The sequence below is a fragment of the Haliaeetus leucocephalus genome, unplaced genomic scaffold (assembly GCF_000737465.1).
Source record: "Haliaeetus leucocephalus isolate CR32 unplaced genomic scaffold, Haliaeetus_leucocephalus-4.0 Scaffold340, whole genome shotgun sequence".
Classification (NCBI taxonomy): Eukaryota; Metazoa; Chordata; class Aves; order Accipitriformes; family Accipitridae; genus Haliaeetus; species Haliaeetus leucocephalus.
The window spans coordinates 7,639,378-7,661,604 of NW_010972776.1; the positions used below are offsets into that span (position 1 = coordinate 7,639,378).

At 45.5% G+C, this 22,227-nt stretch overlaps 1 protein-coding gene across 1 annotated transcript in view; it reads left to right on the forward strand.

Moving 5' to 3' along the window:
* The first annotated feature begins 365 nt into the window (after positions 1-365).
* The window catches only part of ATP11C (ATPase, class VI, type 11C), a 41,727-nt gene continuing 19,865 nt past the window's right edge, over positions 366-22,227 (forward strand). Inside the window, exons 1-18 of the mRNA XM_010572543.1 lie at positions 366-431; positions 2,682-2,801; positions 4,528-4,617; positions 8,653-8,733; positions 9,727-9,834; positions 10,447-10,575; positions 12,991-13,094; positions 13,753-13,803; positions 14,673-14,737; positions 15,350-15,431; positions 15,802-15,952; positions 16,585-16,782; positions 17,709-17,870; positions 18,067-18,224; positions 19,120-19,191; positions 20,080-20,153; positions 20,859-20,962; positions 21,567-21,748. Of these exons, the coding sequence (XP_010570845.1) occupies positions 366-431; positions 2,682-2,801; positions 4,528-4,617; positions 8,653-8,733; positions 9,727-9,834; positions 10,447-10,575; positions 12,991-13,094; positions 13,753-13,803; positions 14,673-14,737; positions 15,350-15,431; positions 15,802-15,952; positions 16,585-16,782; positions 17,709-17,870; positions 18,067-18,224; positions 19,120-19,191; positions 20,080-20,153; positions 20,859-20,962; positions 21,567-21,748 (1,997 nt within the window). The remainder of the gene's footprint in view (positions 432-2,681; positions 2,802-4,527; positions 4,618-8,652; positions 8,734-9,726; positions 9,835-10,446; positions 10,576-12,990; positions 13,095-13,752; positions 13,804-14,672; positions 14,738-15,349; positions 15,432-15,801; positions 15,953-16,584; positions 16,783-17,708; positions 17,871-18,066; positions 18,225-19,119; positions 19,192-20,079; positions 20,154-20,858; positions 20,963-21,566; positions 21,749-22,227) is intronic.

Below are 22,227 nucleotides of genomic sequence, written 5' to 3' on the forward strand. Positions count from 1 at the left end.
CCCAGCTCCTGCCCGGGGACTTGAGGCTTGGGGACAGTCTGTCTCTGCTCCTTGGCACTGCGGTGACATGGATGAATGGCTCTGCCTCTCGCTCCTGGGGTGCAGGTTGGTGAGACCTGGGGGTTGCCGCCTCCTTAATGCAGCAGGTACATCAGGGAACCTTTTTTGGGTCTGGTTTCTATTTCAGAAGATGCGCTGTTTGCTGCTGCAGAGAGTGATGATGAGGCTGGGAGGACGGTCAGCCCGTGTCGTGGCGGTGGCAATCCCTAGCTGGGAGCATGTGTTTGCCCGATCTGTGTTTGGGGGGATAGTGGTGTGCGGTGGGAGCAGCTGCTGGTGGCTGCTGCTGGCTCTGCATCTGGGCGATGCAGGGACACGGCGCAGGGGTGCGAGAAGCTTCCTTCGTCCGCTCTAAGCGTCAGCCGCTGGAGGTTTGAGGCTGTAGTGAGAGCGGTCAGCACACTGAAGTGGGTTTAGGCATGGTGTAAAAACACTTCTTTAAAGATGCTGCAGACATGGGTGGGCAGCAGGGGGAAGGAAGAGCTGATGCTTCCTTTGGGCAGACCCTGCTCCTGGTGCAGCAGGATCCGTTCAATTGCTGCTGCTCCAGGTACCTGTATAGGGCTGGCTTAAATTTTTATTTTTTAATTTTTTTTTCACACTTTCCCCAAGCAGCAGTTAGCCCCAGGCCTTGCTGTCTTAGTGTGGTTGTTTTCAGAGCACCTTTTCTCTAGCTGGGTTTTTCTTGCAGCTTGACAAGCTGCCTGTGACGGGCCCTTTGGACAACCAGGGCCTGTGGTGGGCTGAGCCCATGCCGGGCAGCTGACATGGGATAGGGATTTGGCATTGTTGGCACCTGCCCTGGTGGGGTTTCAAAGCAAACAAGCTCTAGGGTTGAGTATTAATAAGAGTAAGTGAAGTATGAACAGCATCTGCTGGTGTTTTAGCAGTCTTGCTGCCTGCTAATGCCCTTGAACCGTGAACAGTGACAAATGTCTTCCTTGCTCATGTTTTAAAATCCAAAACCTTAACTCTAAGAAAACCTTAGCCTGGCCTAAGACCACTCCTTTTTCACCCACTCTATTGGCTCTTAGTGGGCATTTTAAATTCACTTTGTAATTTTAAGTTCAACCTTGCAAAAAGCTTCCTGGTGCTAGCCAGGTCTCCTCCCTTGGCTGCGAGCATCTGTGGCAGGGACACTTTGTTATATGCAAGGTAGAACTTGGACAGAACAAAAAGCCAATTTTTGAACTATCGCACAGTTCGTTTCTTTTGAAAATAGACTTTTCTAATCCACCGAGAACGTTGCACGTGCTGGGCAGCCCAGAGCTGGAAGCTGATGGAAACGGAGCCCATGGTGTTGCCCCATCCACCTGAGAGCCTTCCCCAGGGCTGGCAGGGACCTGCATTGCCTCTGCCTTCTCATAAGTTTGCAAGTGTTTTTAAATGAAGTTATAGGAAGTTGGAAATGTGATATTTGAGTTACATTTAAGTAGAAAAGCACTGTTACTTTCAGTGTATTCAGATACCTTGTTTACTATGCATTATTTTAACATGCTCTCCATTGGATTGGGAGGATCTGTCTTTAATTTGCCGGGTGCTGTGACCTCCTTTGGGAGGCCTGCAAGGTCCGTGGGGATGGCTGGGTCTCTGCTAGAGCCCCGTGTTGCCGGTCACAGGTGTCTCGTGGCTTCGTGCAAGGGATGCTCTCCTTCTGCGGAGCCGCTCTGCTTCCCCTCTGTTTGAGTTTATTCTGCTGTAATTCCCCTCAGCCTCCCCTGGCTGCTGCGGAGCAGAGGAGCTGTCGTCAAGCCCCTGTGACATCAGGTTATTGTTCACTTGTGATATCTCATTCTGTTTTAATATAGAACAAGACAAGCTGGCATCCCCAGCACCCCATGTGTCTTTTTGAGGAGTTTGTGATGTGAAACTGTCTGCTTTGTTATTTCTTGTTTTATCCGAGATGTTAAAATAGCAGAAGTATACCTTTTTTTAAAGCTAAATCCCAAGTCTGTGTGCACCGGTGTGGTGGTGAGATGTTTTGGGTGGACTTGAGGGTTTGACAGGAGAACAAGTGTAAAGGAGGGTAACAGTTTCCATCGTCCCCCCTGGGGTCCTGGGGTAAAGCTTGGAGCTGCTGTAGGAACCCAAGGCTGAAGCTGTCTCTGTGCAGTACGTGCTGGTGCAGGAAAAAGTTTGCTGTGTGCAGGTAGGGCTCTCCAGGTTGGGACTAGGAAAAAGTGTATAGAAGACAAACTATGTTCCTAATGGGTTGAAGTGTTTGATAAAGATACTTTCTCCTTCAAGAAGGAAAAATTGCCTGGTAGATGGGCCCAGTCTGCAAACGCAGGCAGCAGTTGTCCTGCATAGGGCAAGAATGCGGTGGACGTGAGCAATGACCTGTCCTGGTGGGGTGTAGGACAGGCTGTGGTCCTGGGGGTTGGTGGCTGAGCAGCAGTGGGGACCCCAGGTTGCAAGCTCAACATTGCCTTGGTTTTGCTAAATGACCTTACATGCACCTTTGTTCTCCGCACTGGGGTAGAGAAATGAATTTTTGCAGTTCCAGCTGCCTTATTTCCACTGAACAGCACGGTGCATTCAGAAGCTGGAAGCTTTTAATACAAATATTTGACTGTTTTTGAGCTAGAAGCTAACTTTTCCGTTTCCTGGTTGCCCAACAGTGTGCCGGGGAAGAGAAGCGGGTCGGTACGCGCACTGTGGTGGTTGGGCACCGTCCGGTTTTGGAAACAGATGCGTATGTGGCACAGAAATTCTGCGACAACAGGATTGTCTCCTCCAAGGTGAGCTTGCGCTGCTTGTCTGGGTGCATTGTGCATGTGTATTCCCTGCTCGTGTGTTCACCCTGATTTTATTTGATGGTTGGTTTTGAAATTGAGAAACTCCAAATTCCCCAAGGCTGGATGTAAAGGTCACTTTGCAAGTGGAGCAGCCTGGTATGTACCTTATGCCACAGCTCCAGTCTCTCTGTTAGTCTTTTTTTTTTTCTTCCTATCAATCCCAGTGGGGGTGCACACAAGTTCCTTTCTTCTAGGCTGGATGAGAGCAAAGCACATGGACACATTGGTTTTGTGGTGGTTTTTTTTTGTTTGGTGGGGTTTTTTTAATGTTTTCTGGCATTCCCTTCGGGAAGAAAGGACAGGTTAAGTGTAATACAGCACGAGACAACAGCAACTCAGATTTGCAAAAGGGGATAGGGATTATTTTGTAAATGGACAGAAAAATACGATTCCTTTTTTTTCTGTTGTTCTGTGGGTTTTTTCTCTCTTGAGATAGGACAAAAATAACCATGCTCTATTTATCCCTTTGGATGAAAGGGGAAACATTCATACGGTATTAATGCAGCTTTTGTTTATGGTGGAAAACTGTGATGACACCCATCTGCCTTCTGCTTAGCTTTTTTCCATGACATTCATGAAGCTATTTCAAAAGATTTGAAGCCAATTCAAGTAAAATATCAAACAAGTGGCATCCGATATTGTCAACACAGCTGGATACATACTATGTTGCTTAGGATTCATGATGCTCAGCATACAGTCAGGCTTCAGTTTTACTGTACTTGAGCTGTAAAGGGGGTTTTCCTCTCCTTTCGGTTTTTATACAGCTTGGATCTTATTTGTTTTTATGTCTCTGTGCAGTCTGAGTTTATATTGGGGAAAAGTTTTAAGTCTAACCATGTGTAGCATTCCCATTGATGTTTCCGTGGCACGCAAGAGACATGGAGTCGTCTTATCTGACCAGACTCTTTTTATAATTAGGCGGATATTGGTCTTGAGACTTGGCTGCTTATTATTCTTTGCTTATTCCAGGCAGACTGAAAGATCAGATATTAGACCCATTATTTTCCATGTTGTTCTTAAATTCCACATTTTCCAAAACAAATGATTCGGCAGCCTTCTTAAAATGATAATGAAGCACAACCTAATAACAGATTTGTATGGGCAGCATGGTGCTTTTTTTTTAACAGAAGAGCAACTCTTAAGGTGGCTTTTGGAATTCGTTTGGGGAAAAATAAATCTCTACACTGTGCATTACATCTTCATGAGATCATGTCTCTCCAAATGCCTATCTAGAAGTTGTTTGCTGAAACGGTTCCTGTTGTTTTTATCTTCTTCTACTCTTCTTCATCTCCAACCATGTGGTTTGGGTTATTTTGACAAAAGAGAAATAGTTGCCTACTTTAAAGCAAAGAAACAAAAACCCTCATGTAACTGTGAGATGCTTTCAACTGTTCAATAACCAGCGGAGAGAGCTGGACCTGAAAGCTGAAGCAGGAGCTCAGTGGCATCTCAGCATCCAGCTGCATCGCACTCCCAGTTTTAAAGCGTGGACCTTGACCTTTGCCTGGAGCATGCCAGGGCTGCTCAGGCAGCTCACTGTGGTGCTCCTCACTGGGTTAAAGGGAAAACTCCTCTCCTATTTTGTGCAGATACTTCCCGTTTGGTAGCCAAAGTCCCCAGTAAGCCTCATGTCTCGGTCTGTTTGTAAGCCCCCCATCTCTCCCTGCAGTACACCCTCTGGAACTTCCTCCCGAAGAATCTTTTTGAGCAGTTTAGAAGAATTGCCAACTTCTACTTCCTCATCATCTTCCTTGTGCAGGTAAGAGCTTTGATGCCAAAGGTAGATTTTATTTACCTACTGATGGTAAGCGCAGCTTGAACAAGAATTGAGGTTCAAAACTGACTCTGGTGCTTATAAGTGGTATGGTTGTTTGTTGTTTTTTTTAATTGGAAGCTGTGTTATAATTCTGGCACACTGTCCAAGGCATAATAACAATTAAAATATTTGGGCCTGTCTGAGATAATTGCTTCAGCAGTCGAACATTAAAAAAACATCTTAACTCTAACTGTTAAGATCAGTCAACCGGTGAAAATACATTTGGTGCTACAGAATTAAGATCTGGTTTTTTTGTCATCTTTATTACTTCTGCTGCATAACTATGTATTTTCCCAAGTTATATGATATTTGTATATCTTAGTTACAGTGAGTTTCAAGGCAAGCAGGAGAGATAGGCTGTACTCAGTAAAATTCAGAAAATGCACGAGCTTTGGGAGAGTGAAGCTTCAGGAAGCTGCTCTGCACAGACAAAATAGCAAATTTTATACACGGACAAACTTTTTCTGCTCTGCTTTGAGGCTTTGGTTAAGGGGCAAATCCTGAGCAAACCTGAATACTCGTTTTCTGTTCTGTCAGCCAAGAAAAGCAGGCTGTCAGAATGTTTTGGGGCGAAGGGCGTTTGGGAGAATCACTACAGTGCGTTTACTCACCTTTTAAATCCTCAGGCCTGGGGCTCAGTAGACAACCTGCTCTAGGGCTGAAAATAGGCATCAAAAACCTCTACTCCAGCAAATTAAATGGCACTGTGCAGTTACTGCAAACAGCCTGCTGTTAGATGGCTTCTCTGGGGTTTTGGTGATTCAGGGCTGGGGTATTGCTCTCTTCTAGGCTGCATGTTCAAAAGACAAGCATCTAAAATATTTCGTCCTTACAGTAAAGAATATGGCTTATAGTCATTCCAGTGGCTGACGCAGAAATGGGAGATCCCAAGATAATGGCCGTGGATGGCTCCTCCTGGCAGTGTTACATGAAAGGCCAATTTACCCCGGCATCAGCTGGCTCGCCTCCATCTCTTGATTTCGCTGGCGTTGCTCCATTTTGTCAGACTGAATTTGTAATTTGACTTGAACTGAAGCGATGCCCTGGAGTCGGGATGTCCTTTTTGTGTAGCTGGCCATTTAGTGATGCGGTATTACATTTTATCTATTGACCCTCTGGCCATGAAGAACATGGGATATTCTTCATTATACTTACAAAACCGGTTGCAGTTTAGCTGTTTACCCATTTTAGGCACAGGTGTATGCAGGTGAGAGAAAAGCGTGGCTATTACTCCTTGTTTTTTATTCTGTGAGCATCTCTAAAATAAGGAAGCAACCCTCATGCCCTATTAGAGAAAAAACAAACCCAACCAAACAAAACCAACCTGACAGCACTAATACACTTGCTGCCCTATACAGTAACCGATTGCCCCTGAGCGCTCATTGTTCTGGAAATGTCACTTGCCTTAAAGCACTAGGGCCACGCCATTCATTTAAAATACCAAGGGTTATACCTTGATAAATGGCATCTATAGCTTAAATGTTGGTGCTTATCTTTAAATTAAATTAATGGAATTGCCCTATGTGCTGCATGAGGAGTGAAGTATCACAGTGCTTGGGGAATTGCCTGGTGCATCTGCTCTACCTGCTGCTGAAACCCTTTATCAAAATGTCTATTACCCTGTGACTCCAAATTCAGCTCTTGTTTTAGAGAGAGAAAGTATGTGCATTAAACATAAAACACCTGTTAGCGTGCTAATGGGGTCACAAATAGCTGTTTCTTTGGTGCAGCTATTGCAACACTCAAAGGAAACTACGAGTAAAGTCCTGGTAGAAATGGCTGGCCTGGAGTAAGCGTAGTCCAAACATGTTTGTGGACAGACCAAACTGTTGGCAGTAAGCTAATTTAGGAGGTGCCAGGAATGAAAAATGTCCCTTTTAATTGATGGAGATGACTTCTGGACTGTGGTCTGCAGTCTCCTAAACAATGAATTAGGAAGAAACTATTAAGTAACAGGAGGATTTTGTCACTTTTAAGTGGATCGAAATTAAGCTGTTGAAGTCCTAAACCAGCTCAAAAATAGCTTCAAAGGAGTCTGCCTTTGTTCTGGCTCGTTGCTCATGTGTCCCTTGGCTTTCCACCAGCTGCAAAGGGGAAGAGCAGTGTCCAGCCATGGGATGCGCAGGGAGTGCAATCTCCAAATACATAAATGAGTTCTTCCGGGGACTTCATCCACTATGTGTGCTCATACATCTATAATACAGCATTTGTGTGGACAGAGATTTTATCGTTTGTTTAAACAAATACATACCACTGCATCTTGTCCAGTGCAGAAGAATCTCCTGCTGGGCAGCTGGAGGTCCTTTCCCTTGTCCTTCTCAGCTAAAAGGCAAAGTTCCTCCTGTATTCCCAAGATCTGTCCAATTTTGTGCCAGATAACTTTTGGCTGACTGGCCTAAACTTCAGTGATGCCACTCCAGTGAGTGTCCATCACATGTTGCGTGGGATGTGTCTGTGTGACACTTGGCACCATCCTCGCTTGAGGTTTTTCCTCCAAAGTCTGATTTCTACCAGACTTTCCATTTGTAAACATTTTACACCCCTTTGAGTGAGCCAGGGCTTTGTGTTCCTGGAAATATTTGTTGTGTTTATCTTGATTTACCCTCATGCTGCTTAACTCATACACCAGTTACCTGGCGGCTGCTTGTGGTGTATCTCTTCCACTGCAATATCTTCTGGCTCTTTGCTATTTGAGGTAGTGCAGGGTAATACTGCAGTGTATAGCATTTCACAGAGTTAAAAATTTCCACGTTGCTTCCTTCCAGCTAATAAGAGCAGTCCTGTCCTTAACGCAGCTTTTTACGGCAGCCTAAAACAATAAATATACAGATGCTGCTGTTTGTGAGTGTGCCAGGGAAGCACAAACAAGCGGAGGGAAACAAAGTCCCTTTGTGGGGACACAAAGCCTTTCTGCTGAGCTTCCCTGTCCCTTTCATTACAGCCCTCACCATCTGCCTCTCGTGCTCCCGTCCTCCACGAGGACAGCAGGAAAAATGGCCAATTTTGCATGCCCTGGTTTGGAAGGTGGGGCAAGGGCGCAATTCTTCCTCCTCTTATGTTATTCCCTCCCGATTATGAACCTGTTCTGCCATTCTTACCCTTCCGGCTAAGTCATGATACAGTCAGAAGAAACAGCGGTTTCCTGCAGCCCGAAGGTTTAATTAATGATGAAGGGACTTGGTCTTTGCTGTGGCGCTGGCTCAGCCGCTGCACTGAGCTCGGGAAGGATCCAGCTATCCACCCCAAGGCCCCCGTGCCATCACTGTGCTTAAATTGTGCTCTTAACTCCAAATTTTGGAACTTAAAAGCAAAATGTGGGATTCTGTTTTGCTTAAATATTCATGTTCCATTCTGCCATGTATTTCCTTAGTCATTTGGGCTGGTGCATGTTATTTTTAACCTCTGAGTGTCAGTGGTTCAAGATGACTGGTGATGTCCTCCCTCTCATAACCAGCCATGTTTTAGGCTTCAGATGTGTCCTGTCCTCACTACCAAAGAGGAGAAACAACCCTCCTGGGGCTCAGTGAACGATAAGGGTGTTTTTCACGTCATGCATTGCTCCTGTCTCTCTGCCCCATCCTCCTTCGCTACCTCGGTCCTCTCCAGCACATCCCGTGGTGGGAGCAGGCTTGTTGGCACCAGCACTGGGAGTGATTGCATTTTTGTAGCCTGTCCCCAGCAGCCCATTCATCCAGGCTTTTATTTCCCACTAAAGCAACATCAAATTGAGGTTTTAAGCTACTTCTGAAAGGGTTTTTTCCCACCTAAGGACATCACATGGCCTTCAGGAGAAGGGATTATAGTCTGTTCAGACTGCCTGTGCTGGTCCTTCTCATGTGCCCCTTCCTTCCCTCCCTCCTCTGCTGGGCTGTGACTTACCCCAATGTACCCAGCACCCTTTTTCCCTTGTTACCAGAGGTTTTGTTTCTTCTGCTGCCTGAAAACCAGTTGTCAGCAGTACGTTTTTTTTCTCTGCAGGTGATAGTGGACACCCCAACCAGCCCAGTGACCAGCGGCCTCCCACTCTTCTTTGTCATCACTGTCACTGCTATCAAACAGGTAAAAATGTCAGTTTGGGGAGAGGAAGATGCTATTTGGGACATGTAATGGAGAAAATGATGAGTGTGTTTTTGAATATGCTCAGAAGTCACCAGAATGGGCTGGTAGGTTTGGTGAACCCTTCTCAGAAGGTGAGACACGTATACTGGTGCTTTTCAAGAGAGGCTGCATGTTGAGTGTTGTTCTTGGTCTCTCGTTTCAGCAATGTAAAGCATCTCTGTATGTACTGTTGTAAGCAAGCCGTGAGGGTCAGTAAAGGTTACCTCTGTAGTTCTGGCTTTACTTGAATTTTTCTGCTCTCTTTATAAATGCTCTCTGAGTCTTTGCAGAGACGTGCTCCAAATATAGCCCACGCTCTGCTCCCGTGTTGGTAAATGGAAAAGACAGGTTCTGTTCAACCACTCAGCTAGTCCCAAAAATGTGGTCCTCATCTTCTTGCAGTGTTAAAAGCCCTTTTTCTTCCCATCGTATGCACGTGTGCCATTTAAAATTTCCTGTACAGAAGATTGAATAATAAAAGAAGTTTCTTTTGCAGGGGCCAGAAAGGGAGAGCTAGAGTAAAATCCATCTGCTTCAAATCTGAATGTTTTATTCTTTCAGTGAAGACTGAAGAGTCTCATCCTGTGTTACCATAGGAAAGAGTCACAGGGTGCTCAGTGTATTATTCATATTATCAGCCTGTTCTTGCCAACACTGAGAATAATAGAAACATGTTACAGTAGTTTAGCTGCTCGTTGCATGCACTGCATATAGATCATTTTTGTGTGTTATTTTAATCTGTTCTGAATCTGTCAAATATGCATATGAAGTTTTTAAAATAAATTGATTCAGTCTTAGCTACTCTGGTTGATGTTTTGTCAGGCATGAAGGAGGTCTGAGGACTGCTTAATTTATTCATTTTTTTAAATCTCTCCCTCTCTGTCCTCACTCATCCTCTTTTGCTAGTTTACTTGCTTTGTTACGAGTTTGTGTTGCGTGTATTTGTGTGCCTAGGGATACGAGGACTGGCTGAGGCACAGAGCTGACAATGAAGTGAACAAAAGCAACGTCTTCATTGTCGAAAATGCAAAGCAAGTGCAGAAAGAGAGTGAAAAAATCAAGGTAACTGTTAACAGAACTCATATGTAGTTGTCCTTGAAGCCGATGGGAACACAAGGGTGTGTGGTAAGGAGGCGAGGGCAGGGGAGGAGGGATGTGCTGCGGTTAGAGCTGCCCCGGCGTGCTCACTTTCAGACGAGATGTTCTGAGAGCTGTTCCCGGTTAAGGAGTGAAGCTGCCTTTGTTTGATTGCTTTTGAAAAGCTGTCTTGCAAAAGCTGTACTGGGGCTGACAAGTGACAGATCTGTCAGCGTTTTGCACTTCTCCAGGACAGGCAGTCCTCTTCTATTTCCAACTCTCCCAAGGACACCAGGAAAGTACACTTAGCTTTGACGTTAATTTATAACATCGCACTTCAGACAAGTACAGTCTCTTGCTCCGTCAAGATGTAGCAGAGAAATAAATACTAACCATGCCACGTGGGCGCTCTGGGTTGGTGCTGGGCTGGACTGACCCGTCGGGCTGTGGAGTGATGCTCGGGGACCTGTGCACCTCTTGAACCCTGATTTCCCTTTTAGCCAAGGTGATTTCTTCTAGGCTTTGAGAGAAGCTAAATCTATAACCATCTAATAACAGCTGAGAGGGCTTTTCATGTAAACATTTCCTTTCTTCCAGGTTGGAGACATAGTAGAAGTGAAAGCAGATGAGACCTTCCCCTGTGACTTGATATTTTTGGCCTCGAGCAGCATTGATGGGACCTGTTACGTCACTACCGCAAGTCTCGATGGCGAGTCCAATTTCAAGGTGATGGGGATGGATGGGGTGGTACTTGGGGGTACTCGGGTGCCCGGAGCTGCCACTGAAGCTGGCACTTGTGCGGGGGTGGTGCGTGCTTAACTGGGGGATGCTCCCACGGAGCCCATCCCTGTGTCCGCATGGCTGTATTTAACAGCTCTTCCCTCCGTCTGCTCTCAGTGTGCCAGCACTGAAGCTCCTTGGGGATTGTTTGTTTTCCATTTTGTGTCTCTCAGCCATTTCTGCTGCTGCTGCAAATTGTATCGATATCTATCAATACGGCTTCGCTGCCTTATTTATTGCCCATCATGGGAAGTGTGTTAGTGCTTCCCCGCTCCAGCCGCATGTTGCGAGGTGCATCAGTAAAGCAGTGCCTGCAGCTGCTTCAGCTCCCTTTCCAGTACCTGCCAATGTGTCTGTTATTTAACCGAGCTTTTCCAGTGAGATCTGGGACTTTTTGAGGCAGTATGTCTAGATTCATTTCGGGAATTTTTCATCAGTGTGAGAAAAACATTGCTTCTGGGTTTTTTTTCTCTCCCTTTCCCTGAAACCAGCAGTGAAATTTAATACATCTTGTGTGATGTATTAATACACAAATACATCAGTATGAATCTCCTCTTCAGTTTATTTTCTTTCTTTATACGTGCCCCACCCCCAAACTAGAAGCAGCAACAACAACAAAAAAACTTAAATGCATCAAAAGACATGAACATTTAGTTGCACTTGTGTTTGATAAATATTTATACAGATAATAGCAACTGCAGTAGTAAGACTGGATATGTATTGTATGGGGTCTGTGGCTTCTCTCTTTATGGGTAGCTGTTAATTGGTACTGGAAATCTTGTGTAGGAGTTGATGCAGTACTGGTGCACCATACTGGTTCCACTAGTGAAGAGGAGTGGATCTCTGAAGTGGCTTGAGGCTAAAAACAGATAACCATGTTAAATAGGCAATTGCTTATTTGTGTCAGGTCTATTATATGCATAAGTTCACATAACTTTTGCAGAGTCTTGGCTCTTACTAACTTTTGAGTCTGTAAGTGAAGTGCTGAATTTCTGTATCAAGCACTGTGGTGGGTTTTTTTTCTTGGTTTGTGGATTCCTGTAGGTGACTGGGACCTGTCTCTTGTTTCTTGATGAGATGAAGGGGAAGAGGGAATAGAAAAGCAAGTGCTGTTTGGGGAAATAGGTCTCACATTAGGAACCAGGGTTTGCTGCAAAAGGAGGGTGAGGGAAGCACGCTCAGGTACGCACAAAACCTCATCTGCACCAATATCTGCCACCTACCTGGTGGGGATTTTTCTGGTATTTGGGGCATGTCAGGTTGAGGTATGGGAAAGATGCCTAGTTAAGTGAAACTGGAGCAGAACTATAAAAGGGATTTTTTTTCAGGGCTCTGTCTGTGAAGCGCAAATTTTCGGTCATATGTTAAAGAACGTGTGTTTTCTAAATACACTAGGGGACTGAGGCTGTAAAGATTGTGGAATGAATCCACTTTGAAGTATCACTCGGTAATTGCACAGTGTCCATGGTGACAGGAGCAGTGGATGCAAAACCCCGCACAAGGGTCAGGTTTGGTAGTGGGCACTGCAGAAACAGTTTTGAGTTCTGTTTCACAAAAGCTGTGATTTTTACCAGAGATGTGTGTGCGTTTGTGCATCTGCTTTCAATACGAAAAGCCAGGCAGGTTACCAAAATGGCATGAAGGTGGGTATTTATAATGTCATGACTACAGCACATGTAATGAAACCTTTCCTCCTGGGATGCGCAAGGAGGGGAACGCAAATGTAAGGAGTGGAAGAAGCTTTTTAATGAATTTGTTTATGAAGATGGATTAAGGCAGCCTGCCGTGCAGCCTGCCGTGACTCGGAGCTCTGAGTAGCTCCTATAAATAGAGCCTGGAAGGCAGTGAGCGGATCCTTCGTGGGCTTTCCAGTTAATTGTGAGAGATGAACCTTCGCAGCAGCAGCTGCTAAAAATAGCTTGGAGTCTGCCAGCACTCTGCCTGATCCCTGGGCACTGGAGCTGGCATCTAATTACCTTCAGGAGTGGACGAGCGGGTGGTCCCTGGGAGCCTCTTTGCTTCAGGGGCACCTGCAGCCTCCCTCCCACCTCACCTGGGGTGGCAGCAAGTCCAACCAAAGATGCTCTGCTTTTGGTGCACGCCTTACTGAATATCCATTCAGTATATCCATTCAGACATCCAGCAGCTCCTTCCTGCTACGGTTTCTCTTAAGCTTATTGACCTTAGTCTTGCGCTGAGAGATGCTTCGGCCGCTTTGTGGGAGCGGGGAGAGGGCTTGGGTGAGCTGCTGGCACTGAAAAACCTTTGCATGGTGGTATTTTAAGTAACAGGTTATAAAACTTGGGGACGGGCGTTGTTGCTGGGGGCTTGTGGTGACGCTGCCTGTGCTTCTCTGCCCAGACTCACTACGCAGTGCGGGATACCACTGTGCTCTGTACGAACGAAGCCATCGATGCCCTCACCGCCACCATCGAGTGCGAACAGCCGCAGCCCGACCTCTACAAGTGAGTCTGCTCCTCCTGCTCTTCCAGCCCTGCAGCTGCCTGCTGTCATCTCTGCAGACACCCGAGCACCGTCGGTTACAGGATCTAATAAGTTGCAGTTCAGCAAAGCAAAGGGCCTTTTCTTTTCAACAGAGACCAAAAGGTTTCTCGAGGCAGTGATAAGCTGCCAGGCTTCTTCCATACAAGGATGGCAAAGTCGACACCGCGCTTCTTCAGGGCTCGGTTCCTTTGCAGCAAAACCTCCCCGGTGCAACACTTGTCATGGTGTAAAGAGCTATTTTTTGTCAGCTCAGCTGTAGTAATGGTCCGTGTGCCTATTCTTAGGCCACTCTACCTCCCAAATAAAATGCATTGGGCTGAATGACTTCCAGGAGTAAGAGGTCTTTGTGCTTAAATCCCTTGAAGGAGGTTTGCTGGGGCACGTTGCACTCTGTAATGGGGATGCGCTGGGGTGCGTAGGTGTGGTCAGGTACTGCTGCTCCATGGGTGGGTGGCAGCTGCGGGGTGCGAGGCTCCCTCTGAAGTGTTGAACTCCCAAACGCACTCATTCATGTGTTTGCTTCTATCTCCTGTCAAGGACTTTTTTTTAGTATGTCTGTAGTAGCTCTTTAGAACATTAATGTGTTTGTAATACAAGTTTCTCATATTTTTATTGCAGATTTGTTGGAAGAATTATCATCTACAGAAGCAACCAAGAGCCTGTAGCCAGGTTGGTCTTGCAGCTGTCTCGCTGGCCCTCCTCAAAGAGGTTGGGCACCTACATCAGATTTCAAGGATCTGAACTTGTGCTGCCATCGTTAGGGAATGGTTGTTTTTCTTTAACCATTCCAAATATTTCATTCTTAAGGGAGGCCTGTAGTTACACTTACGCTCTTCTGCCATCCTGTGATTTGTTTGAGCCCCTCTTGGGGAAGCAATGCTGGACCACTTGATAACATCCTTCCCTGCTGATGGAGAACAAATTTACCAGGCAATTGCAAAATATTGGTTTTCGAGGGAAAGCAGAAACTTAAGCATCAATCAGAGTGTTTTGGGGAAAAAAAATAAGCAAACAATGTTTATGAGTCATCAAAAGCAGATGGCTGTCACCAGAGTGGTGCTGGCAGTGTTTTGTGCTGTGGTGGATCTACCTGGGCTCTAGAAGCAACAGAGGGTCATGAGTGGGGGTTTCAAAGAGAAATAAACACACGAATGGGAGCAAAATAAGCCATTGGCTTTGATGGTGCCATTGATTGACTGTGCTGGAATGAACAGGTTTTCAGTGCTTTTAAAATCAGGGTTTTATGTAAGTACTGGAACATATTAGAGCTGAACGTTTTGCACTTATTCCTCAAAAGCTTTACTGATAATCCCCCATTAAATTTGGAACTTTGAGCACTGAGAATAGTCTGTGTAAGATGAAATGGAAATATAAGTATATAAAGAGAAAAAAATCAAGCAATGCCCAATTTTAACATACAAATCAAGTAATCGGATCTAAAGAACATCTGCTTAGCTTTATAATCTATCTCTGGCTCTAAATTATAAAGCAGTTTGAATGTTTGAGTGATGTAATGTTACAACTTCTTTTATGTTTAGGTCTTTGGGTCCTGAAAACCTGTTGCTGAAAGGTGCTACCCTCAAAAACACCAAGAAGATTTATGGTGAACAGTTTTTATCATTATTGTTGTTATATTTTTTTATTTATTTGAATAGCTCTGATAAACAGTTACAAATGTGGATGTTCATGACTAAATCTGGAGAGGGAAAATACTTCTCTACAGCTTGTCTGCCTGAGCTCTGCAGTTACATTCGGTATGCAAGCTGGTGGGAAAGTTGACAGGGTGAAATTAGGAGATACTGGTTATATCTGCAGTGCTGCCAAGCTCTGCAGGTTGTGTTAATACACCTCAGCAAGCTTTTCTTTTTGCCTGAGATGCGAAGAGTGGGGAGTTGTTCCCAAATCCTTTGCTGGAAATGTGTGCTAGGATCACAGTCCCAGACACTAGTGATTTAGGGTGATGGCTGTTAGGAAGATTGATGTTTTTTCTGACTGTATGTGATCCATAGGCTCCTGCTCAGTGCTCTGAGATATATGCAATTACATTACTTAGCAGCCTCGGAGGTTTCTGTAGTCCAACAGTCCTTGGGTAATGCCTCTTTCTTCAATTGGGATTCGAGTTTCATGTAAACACTGATGCCCCTTATGGCTAAGTGCAAACTGGGTCCCTCTGGGGCTGCAAGTCCCTTATGAGCCCTGCTTTAATACCCTGTAGGAGTTGCAGTCTATACTGGAATGGAAACGAAGATGGCTTTGAACTACCAAGGGAAATCTCAGAAACGGTCTGCTGTAGAAAAGTGAGTATTTATAGTCAGCAAAAAAATCGGTAGAAGCTGTTGTGTTTGTGGGGGTTTTTTTAAATGGATGACTTGTACAGAAATAATCCCCTAATCTGCTGCCTTTTGTTTCAGATGCTCTCTGATTGCGTAGAAAATCTGTATATTTGATAAGCATATCTTTCAAGAAGCTGCATCATTTAGTAGCTTTTTTATTTAAAAACAAAATTAAGAAATTTTAAAATATATGAACTGACCCTGAATATCAGCACTGTCAAAAGCACTTGTTCTGTAATTCCCTTAAAAGTAAGGAAGTCTTGTTCCTGCTTATTTGCATGATTTTCTATATAAAAATAGATGCAAGAATTTAAAAAAGAAACTTATTTTTCAGATCTATCAACGCTTTCTTGATAGTGTATTTGTGCATCCTATTGAGCAAGGCTACGGTGTGCACGACTCTGAAATATGTGTGGCAGAGTAATCCATTTAATGATGAGCCTTGGTACAATGAAAAGACTAAAAAAGAGAGAGAGACGTTCAAGGTAAGTGGATTTGTATTTCAGCACCTCCTCCAGCTTTCTTTATTCTGACAGTTTTATTTAATTTGATAATGTCTTCTGCCAGCCCTGTGAGTCCTGTTTGCTCTCTGGAAGTGCTGTCGTTTACTTCGGGCTCTCCTGATGTTTGCGTTTCTTTCCTGCCTCTCTCGTGCTTGTGCATGGCGATGCTTGTGTGGAGCAGGTCAAAGCATAAATAAATATTATATAATACATAAATGCAGCAGCCGATTTAACTTGGATCCTTATCTGAACTTGATCTACCTCTCAGATTTTAGTAGGCAAACTTAAATTGCTCCTTGTTTCTAGTTAGTTGAGTTCAGAATGAGACCGTAGCAGTATATTCTTAAGAGGAAAAGTGATCATTTTGGTCACTATGAAGCAGTGAGATGTACTCTTGTATTATACCCTTGTAGCTCTGCAGAAGACAGTGAGTTTTTCTGCATCAAAGGAAAATGGAATTTGGCCCTGTATCTTAGCTGTATTAATTTTCATGGTTTTTTCTATTTAACTTTAGAAGAAAAGCTGTCTAAAACTCCAGGGGTGTTGCTGTAAGCTGCCCCTGAGTTATGCCTGACAGGCACAAACTGCATCATCTTCTCCTCTTTCCATTGCAGGTCTTGCGGATGTTCACAGACTTCTTGTCATTTATGGTCCTCTTCAACTTTATTATCCCAGTCTCCATGTATGTTACAGTAGAGATGCAGAAGTTCTTGGGTTCCTTTTTCATCTCTTGGGACAAGGAGATGTACGACGAAGAAATAAAAGAAGGAGCGTTGGTGAACACCTCAGACCTAAACGAAGAGCTCGGGCAGGTCAGAACATGCTCTGTTTGCATCTGCTTGGATGAAAATGTGGATGAAAACATCCTCCCTGATAGGAACCCGTGTTGTGGCAGTCCCTCGCCATCCCCTCAGGGCAGAGCTTCAGCCGGTTTGGTGGCACTTTCCATTTAATGTGATTCTACTCTCTCTGCGAAACGGATAAGGTTATAAATAGTGCATGAAAGAGCAGGAATTGGGTCATGTCAATTGTTTCCATATTGGGGAATATCAAGCGCAGCGCTCTGCGTGTCAGGGTGGTTTGCTTTCACCGCTTCAATGAAAAATTAAAAATCCTCTGTCTCTTCAAGGATTAACGAACATGTCTGCCCAGTCATCGCTCTGGGCATGCAATGCACATGCAGCGACGCTGGCTTTGCTGGGGCAATTGGACAGCTCAGGCTTCCCTTTCTTATCTGCACCAGGAGAGACTGAGTGGAGGGTGTGTGTAGTGCCTCCTGCTTTTTATTTTGTGTTTAAAAAAAAACCCCATATATATATTTGGAGTAGCAATTACCTAATTAAAATGCAGCACCAAGGTGAAAATCCCCCAAAGGAGGCAGCAGGCCTGCAGCAGCAGCTATATAAGTGCTAGAAGCTATAGCAAAGGACCCAATAAAGATGATGAGGGGAAAACAAAGAGCTTGGAAACAGGTTTTAAGTCTTCAGGAGCTGCCTCCTGCCATCTGTGCAACAGGCTGAAAAACAAAGGAGCTGCTCTGAGGAGCAAAGCGGTAGAACTACACAGTGATGTAATTCCCCTGCGTCTTTTGGGGGGGCGAGGTTAGGATAGCAGCAAAGTACTCTTTGGCATTGGCACAGATGCACTAAAATGCCCCAGCCTCTTTGTTTCTGGGGGGCTCCTTCCCAGGCATATGGGGCTAGGGGTGCAGCAAGGCAGCCTGCCTGCTTGCTTCTAGGTGGAATATGTCTTCACGGACAAAACCGGGACCCTGACGGAGAACAGCATGGAGTTCATTGAGTGCTGCATAGATGGGCACAAGTACAAAGACTGCATTTCAGAGGTGGATGGCTTCTCTCAGACCGATGGACCCCTAAAATATTATGGCAAAGCAGAAAAGGTAAGAAATCTGTGTGTTGATGACTGTTAGGGTTTTGTGGTCAGCTCCTGGATGGGTAAATACAGCAGAAGCTGGGAGAGGGTGTTGGGTTTTTTGTTTTAAAATATGCATACGCAAAAATCACAGCCAAGTGCTGCGAGGTGGGCTTGGTGTGTGGCATCAAGCTGGTAACGAGCCCTTCCTCACTCCTGCCTAGAGCCGTGAGGAGCTGTTCCTGCGAGCCCTATGTCTGTGCCACACCGTTCAGATCAAGGAAGCAGACCAGGTGGATGGGCTGATAGGACATCCAGAACGCAAATACACATATATCTCCTCTTCCCCAGACGAAATCGCTTTGGTGAAAGGCGCAGAAAAGTAAGAATATGAAGATGCTGGTTTTTTAATTCCCTCTCTCTGGTGGGAGGGAGGTGAGGGTTATCTGAAGGCGATAGACCCCTTTCCCTGGTCACGATTGCAGCTCTCTGAGAAGCACGTTGTGATACCTGCAGCCTTGTGAAGCCATGCGAGCCTGTGGGTTTAAATGAGGTCGTGTAAAAGGGATGCTCTGCAAAGGGTCTTCCCTGAGCAGCTTCTCGGGACTCTGTGGTTTGCAGTCACTGCTGAGACAGCCCTGAGGTGCGGCAGAGGCTCCTTTGCTGGAGCCCCCAGGGCCATGTGCTTTAATCCCCAAGACGACAACCAGTTACCGTGTGCATACTGCAGCCAAATTGGTTCTGTGGCATGCAGTGGCAAAATAACAGGGTGGGTTACCCACATTTGAATCCTGCCAAAGATGCTTAAGGCCGGGTTGGGTGGGGCTTTGAGCAACCTGGTCTAGTGGAAGGTGTCCCTGCCCATGGCAGGGGGGTTGGAACTGGATGATCTTTAAGATTCCCTTCCAACCCAAACCATTCTATGATTCTATGCTACTTATGCTACTGCCAGCCCCTAGGTTTTAGACAGAGGCTGTTGCAGCTGTATATACTTGGTCATGGCTTGTAAATCTGCCGGAGACCCAGGGGACTGTGTCCAGAGGCTCTTGGTGTCCATGCACCACGGTGCCCAGCTCTCCAGGTCACGGGAGCAGTGCCAGAACATCATAGCAGGCTCAGCAGGGAGCAAGGAAACATCCAGCCAAGCTTTTTAGCTCGGGCTTGCTAACTTCTTTGTTCTCCTCTGCAGTGCAGAAGGTGAAACGAGAACGTTGTTAATGTATAATATGTGCCAACGGGTGTTTTCAATGTTGTTCTGTCCTTTTGTTTATTGACAGGTATGGTTTCACTTTTCTAGGACTTGAAAACGATTTCATGAAAATACGAAACCAAAAGAATGAAACTGAAATGTAAGTGCTGCAGGGGCTGCTGAGGAACGGGGCTGCTAGTGCTGCGCTGGCTCCCGCCAGGCTTGATTGAGTTTGGTCAACATGGCCAACCTGCCAAGATCAAAGCTGTTCCATGAATTCTGTCAGACTGCGCCGACCTGCCTGAAAACTGCCTTTTTTACAAAGCGCAGCACAGCAAGGTGCAGGCTGAAAGGCTTGCTTGCAAAAATCTGCTGGCAGTTTTAGTGACATCTAAATTCAGGTCCCTTAAGTGCTTGCAGTCGCTTGCACGTATCCTTCATCTGTGCCTGGCTGTGCAGATGGCTCCTGGGATTCACGGGGTGGTTGCTGACCTTACAGACAGTGGCTGGGCCTCACAGCAGGATACTGTAAGCCTAAACTGCGTGATATGGCTCCCTTCCCTGTAACGTTTTTCCCCTCCTGAGCTGAAAATAATTACCCTGTGCTCACAGCTTGGGGGACATCTGAGAATCACTGACCTAATCCCAGCACTCCCCGAGAACTTGCCTTCGCAAGCAAGTTTCACTTCTTTACTCCCCTTATGGTGAAACTTCTTATTTAAGTGCCAGAGCTGATGTAGCTGCCTGCGGCGTGTGGTGCCCTGCTGCCTGCTGAGCCGCTGCCCAGCCTGGGGGGTTGGTGTGCTGGTGGGCATCCACATCCTCAGCCCCATGCTCAAAGCAGCACTGTGGTTGTGTTGGTTTTTTGGGTTTGTTTTTTTTTTTTACTTGGTTTTCTTGTTGTAGTAGCTGGAAAAAGTACATTGCCCAGTGGGTGCTGCCACTTGTAGGGTGTATTGATTTCTGCAGCTTGTTGTTAGTGATTTTCTGTCTTAAGTAGTTATTTTTCTTTTACTGTGTTTAAGCTCCCTTTTTTTTTTTGTTTAAGGTACCAACTTCTCCATGTGTTGAACTTTGATCCTGTCCGTCGCCGTATGAGTGTCATTGTGAGAACCACCACGGGTACAGTTAAAATGCATTTCTGGGCTCCCATACATGTGTGCACGTGTGCACAACTATAAAACACATCCTCTTTATTCCTGTATTCCTGTAACCTAGAGAGGCTAAGCTGTTAGGTTTTCTAAGCTGGTCTAATTAAATTCTGTACTGGGCCTGGTTGGGATAGAGTTAATTCTCTCCACAGCAGCTGTTGGGGAGCAGCAGCAGATAAGGGGAGAGGACAGAGATGGGGACGGTGACCCATGGAGAGCTCCCTGCTTGTCTTGTTTGAGCCTGGAGGTACAAATAAGGGGGGGGAGATGTGAGACCTTCCCCTGAGTGGGATGGGTTTTCACGGGGATAGGAGACAAAAATTCAGAGGTCGCCATCCTTCTCAAATGTCAGTCCCCTGAGGTATGGGATGCTGGTTTTTACCTTCCCTGGAAAGGCTGCCAAGGCTTCTAAATAAGGAAAAATAAACTGCTTTGTCTAGGCTGTTGCAGAAAGCTTGTGCAGAGACAGGTAGGGACACCCAATGTCCCAGCCTGAGGTCAAACAACGTTTTGCACAGGTTAGTGTAAGGCCACTTTTGGTAGGCAGCTGGGCTTTTAGCAGTTCCTTCTTTAGTCCTGCCAGATTTCCTCCCTCTGCATCATTTGCTGGCTACTGAAGCTGTTAAGTCTTTCTACAGGTTGTGAATGCTATAAAGTATTTGTAATTTGCTTTTAGGAAAGTTGCTTCTCTTCTGTAAAGGAGCAGACTCCTCTATTTTTCCAAGGGTGCAGCAAGAAGAAATCCAACAAACAAAAGTCCACGTGGACCGCAATGCTATGGTGAGCACGTGGATGGAATTTGGCTGGCTCCTGGGGTCAGGAAAGCCTTATTCCAAAAATAGGGATGTGACCTTGCTTTGGAGGGAAGTGTTGAAAATCTGAGTGTCACTTCACATTGTTTTGAAGCCAGGCTTCTTTCCTTTTCTGTTTCTTTGGCTTCCACCTTCATTTGAGTTTTGATACACTTATATGGTCTCCATCACCGTTGTGTCCAAGCATCTCCCAAGCAAGTTAAAAATAGAAATAACAATAGCAGGCTGTCTTCTCCAGTGGGAGAAGCGCCTGGTCCCAGTCGTGGGGACACCCGGTCCCCGCTCTCCCTGCTGGATACATGCTCTCGGCTCTGGTCCTTCTCTTAGTTTCTCTCTGCCATGTTACATGCACATAATAAGCATAACCACGGTTACTCTGATGGGAAGAAGTTACTGTATACCCACAGGGAAGTTGGTCTTTTGACTCAAGCCAAAAAATTGTCATTGCCATCAGGGTCAGTACTGACAAAGCACTGATAGTGGAGAAAAGCACTAACCCTAAAGTAAGGAGCTGTAGAAAATCTGGTTTTAGGGTGCTTGTCCACTTTATTTTCTTTTCCTCTCCCTACCAGGATGGCTACCGAACGCTCTGTGTGGCATTCAAAGAACTAACTCAAAAGGAGTACGACAAAATTGACAGACAAGTTAATGAAGCTAAGATGGCTTTGCAGGACAGGGAGGAAAAGATGGCGAAGGTTTTTGAAGATACAGAAGCAGACATGCACTTGATTGGAGCTACTGCCGTAGAAGACAGGTAAAGAGGTGACCACCACCACCGATGCTGTGGTTTCTCCCCGACTTGGATCATGGCCCTGACTTGCCGTGGTGGAACTAGGCAGCCAGGCAGGTGCTGGAAGTGTCCAGGGCAATTAATTACTCGGTGGCACAACCTATTACACAGTGCTCTAGTTGCTAAAATTGGCCAATGTAGTAGGAATTAGGATTTATTAATGAAACTACAGAAGTACTCGCGCTTCTAGAGAGTGAATTAAGCATGCAGTGTTAATTTGCACATCAAAACAAATTCAGTTTTGCGTGCAGTTATAGCAACTGCATGTGTAAATTAAACTCCTACTTTTGACTCTTAGGTCTCACAGTATAGAGTCGTGATTTTTATTTTTTTTCCTGCAAATAAAAATTTGGGATTGCAGATTTCTAATCCTTATTCCTGTGGCAGTGGTCTCCGCAGCACAGGGAAAATCAATTAACTTCTCTTGAGCTGGTATTGCCTAT